This window comes from Lipotes vexillifer, unplaced genomic scaffold (assembly GCF_000442215.2).
Source record: "Lipotes vexillifer unplaced genomic scaffold, Lipotes_vexillifer_v1.1 scaffold371, whole genome shotgun sequence".
NCBI classification, from domain to species: Eukaryota; Metazoa; Chordata; class Mammalia; order Artiodactyla; family Lipotidae; genus Lipotes; species Lipotes vexillifer.
This window is the reverse complement of record NW_006786304.1, coordinates 3,645,841-3,649,494: the sequence shown is the minus strand read 5'-3', so window position 1 is coordinate 3,649,494 and position 3,654 is coordinate 3,645,841. Positions and strand designations below refer to the sequence as shown.

Below are 3,654 nucleotides of genomic sequence, written 5' to 3'. Positions count from 1 at the left end.
CTCTTCCGAGACCTCCGCCTGGGCGCCTCCTCGTGGCTCAACTCCTTTCTGGAGCTGAGCAGGCATAAGTCCCACCCGAACTCGGTGCCCATAGCAGGTGAGTGACGCCCTTTCCTCACACACCCATCCAGCGTGACCAGGAGGGACAGCCTGGCACACCAGAAGTCCTGGGGAAGGCAAGAGGCTGTGCCCTGGGCCCTCAGGGAAGCAGCGATCACCTTCCTGGCTCTGCCCCATATCTGTGCCAAGTCCCTACCACAAAGCCTTGATTGTCCACGACAGCCCACATCCTACACATTCCAGGGCTCTGGTCCCCCGGGTCAACTCAGAATCCCAGGAACTGTAAGGTTTAGCTTTCTAAACAGCCTCTCTCAGAAAGGCACCCTGGGGAGTGACTCTGAAGGCCTGCCGAGTATCCTGATTTTCAGTCCCAAGAACCCCACCCAAATCCCTTGGACCCTCGGTGGGAGTCCAGCCCTCCTAGATTCTTTCCAGACTTTTAACAGAAGTGCATGGGGATATGCCCCCTCCAGGGGCTGGCCCTGGCGTGGGGAGATCCGAAGATCGGACAGGCCCCAGGAAGTGGAGAAGATTCCCAGCCCTGGGTGGGTAGGAGGACCCTCAGGCAGCCAAAAATCACTTCCATCCAGGGATCCATTTTTTCCCACCATTTCCTGGATTTTAAAGCACAACCAATTCAAATCACTTCCAATAGTATTTTCTGGGTAATAGAAATTGCATGTTCAAAAGTAGATACATTAAAAACAACAACAACAACAACAGATACAGTTCCCACAGAATTCCCTGGTGGTCCAGTGGTTAGGACTCTGCGCTTTCACAGCCGAGGGCGCAGGTTCAATCCCTTGGTTGGGGAAGTAGGATCCCGCAAGCCACGGCCAAAAAATAAGTAGATACAGTTCCTGTTATTCAGAAAAACATTCCAATTGAATGTGCTTTATTTTAAATTCAGTTTTTAATATTAGGATATTCCAATGGTTGCAAGTAAATATACCCCAAAACAAAAGAGATTTTTGAATTTTAGGCACATGGACCATTGGGCATAGGCGGTTTCCTTGTAGGAGAAAGGAGACAAGAGCAAACCCTAGAGGTGCACACGCCAGTCTAGCTCCCTACTGCACCAGCTGGTTGCTGGCTGACGTGGGCAGGTCACGGTATCTGTGAGCCTTGCTTTGCTCCTCTGAGAAATGGCTACAATAAGAATACCTGCCTCATAAGGTTGTTGTAAGGACTGCATACACCTATTTGTGCCAAGCACCCAGCACAATACCTGGCACACAGTAGGTGCTCCTTGAAGATGCTGGTCCCCTGACTGGTGTCCTGTGACTCTAGTCAACAGTTCTGTTCCAGTGACCCTCTGGGGCAACAGGGCACCTATGCAGTTATTCTCATATTGTCTTGCGTTTTGCCTTTATGGATTTATAAAAGCAAGTGGAAAAAAAAAACTGAAAAATGTAAGGTCCTGGACCTAGTGGTAAGCAGCATGAGTCTGATAAAATCAGTGGAGCTGAGGCCAAGGTGGGTATACCAGGCAGGCCTGAAGCACACCTTTAGCATCATTTGGGCACTTGTTTGTCTGGTCATTCAAAAGGAATGGATGGGGAATTCCCTGGGGATCGAGTGGTTAAGACTCCATGCTCCCAATGCAGGGGGCATGCATGGGTTTGATCCCTGGTCTGGGAACTAAGATCCCGCATGCCGCCCAGCGTGGCCGAAAAACAAAAACGAAACAAAGGGAAGAGATGAAGTGAAGAACACGAAGGAACTTGGGGGAGCATATCTATGTGGCTAAAGATGTGGGACCTCTAGGAACCTGGTATGTCCTCAAGATTCTTTTTAGCTCCCTGTGAACAGGGCCTCCTTTCAAGCCACATGGGCCTGCTCACTACTTCACTTTGATCCCTTCATACCCTCTGTCTCAAGTGACAATAAAAAGTTGACTGGGCCTAGTGCTGGGGCCAGGGAGGCAGCTGGAACAGGGCACCTGGTAATAAAACATAAATACTGATATATTATGACCTCCCAGGGGTAGCACTACCTAATCCCAAATCTTATTATCCCACTGAGTTCTCACCACCTCCTATGAGGTAAGGGCTATTTTTATCCCCTTTGTACAGAGAAGGAAACAGGCTCCCAGAAGTAAACACCCCTCTATTAGCACACAGCTCCACCTCCAAGACCTGTGACTCCTTCCACCTCCCCCTTGGAGTTGCAGGCTGGGGCACCCTGGAGTTCCCCGCCCATCCCCAGGGAAGGAGTCTGGGGGAACACTCTAGGCCTCCACAGCCCTAGGGTGCAACTCCTCCACCGACCACTGCTCTTCCCATGATCTTCCCGGCCAGCCAACCATACACACAGCCAACAGAGCCAGGCTTATCTGTGTCCCTGGCTGGCCCCCTAACCCTGCTCCTCTCGCAGAGCCAATGCGGTGCAGTGTGTCTGAAACAGCACTGGCCCAGCCTGAGAGCCCACTGGGAACGGACTCCCTCAAGGGCCCGACGCTGCATGACCTGAGCCTAAGGGGCAGCTCTGAGACATCGGACACCCCGGAGCTGTCACTGTCAGCGCAGGCACGTGGCCACTCCACACCCTCAGCCGTCAATTTCTCACTTCGGCCTGAGGATGCATCTGAAGAATCTGAGGCCGGGGATGAGCTGAGCACCAAGGATAGAGTTCAAGGTGTGTGTGCTGCCTTCCCTGAGGGTTTCCACCCCAGGCGCTCCAGCCACGATGCCAAACCGGTGACCCTCTACTCGTCGCCCATCCTCAAGAATCCCTTCATGTCACCGCTGCTGGCACCTGACAGCATGCTGCAGACTCTGCCACCTGTGCACATCGTGGTGAGTGCCAGACAGGGAAGGTGGAGCTGGCAAGGAGCGGGGAGGGCGGGGCACCGGTGCACCTGGGGAAGGGAGCCCCCAGGGGGGGCAGAGTGGGGGGAATGGAGGAAGCCTGCCTAAGCCTGACTGAAGAGGAGGGAAGGCCCGGCAACGGGTGGACTAAGGGAGTCTTGTTGAGTACCTGGGGCAGGCGCTGGGCTCGGAGATTCGGGGGAGGGGAAAAGAGAGGGTGGGTCTCTGGGGGAAGGGAGAAGCTAGGCAGAGGCCAGTTAAACTCATTCTCTGACTCTCCGCCCCCCTCCCCATGTCTCCTGCCTCTATCCACCCACATGGCCACGTATTTCCCCGCGTTCATCTTCCCTGTCCCTGTGCCCCACCCCCGCCGTCCCGCAGGCGTGCGCGCTGGACCCCATGCTGGACGACTCAGTCATGTTCGCGCGGCGTCTACGCAGCCTGAGCCAGCCCGTGACGCTGCGCGTGGTGGAGGACCTGCCGCACGGCTTCCTGAGCCTGGCGGCGCTGTGCCAGGAGACGCGGCAGGCCGCGGCGCTGTGTGTGGAGCGCATCCGCCTCGTCCTCAATCCGCCGGGCCCGCCGGTCTGAGCCGTGGGACGGAGCCAGGCCACGCGGGGAGAGGGGGGCTGCGGCGGGCTACACTAAAGGCCTCTTGTACCCATCTGCGCAGGGCTCCGCAGTGAATGCGCCTCGGAAAGGGCGGCGGGGACCACTGCCTCGGCTCCCGGCCCATCCGGCCCCTCCCTCGGGCCGGGCGGAAGGGGGTGGGCTGTGCCTTAAA

At 56.0% G+C, this 3,654-nt stretch overlaps 1 protein-coding gene across 1 annotated transcript in view; it reads left to right on the top strand.

Annotated features, from left to right (window-relative positions):
• LIPE (lipase E, hormone sensitive type) overlaps positions 1–3,461 on the top strand; it is a 14,020-nt gene extending 10,559 nt beyond the window's left edge. The window contains exons 8-10 of the mRNA XM_007458696.1: positions 1–97; positions 2,437–2,858; positions 3,252–3,461. The exon at positions 1–97 is cut by the window's left edge and continues 77 nt beyond it. Of these exons, the coding sequence (XP_007458758.1) occupies positions 1–97; positions 2,437–2,858; positions 3,252–3,461 (729 nt within the window). The remainder of the gene's footprint in view (positions 98–2,436; positions 2,859–3,251) is intronic.
• The last annotated feature ends 193 nt before the right edge of the window (positions 3,462–3,654 follow it).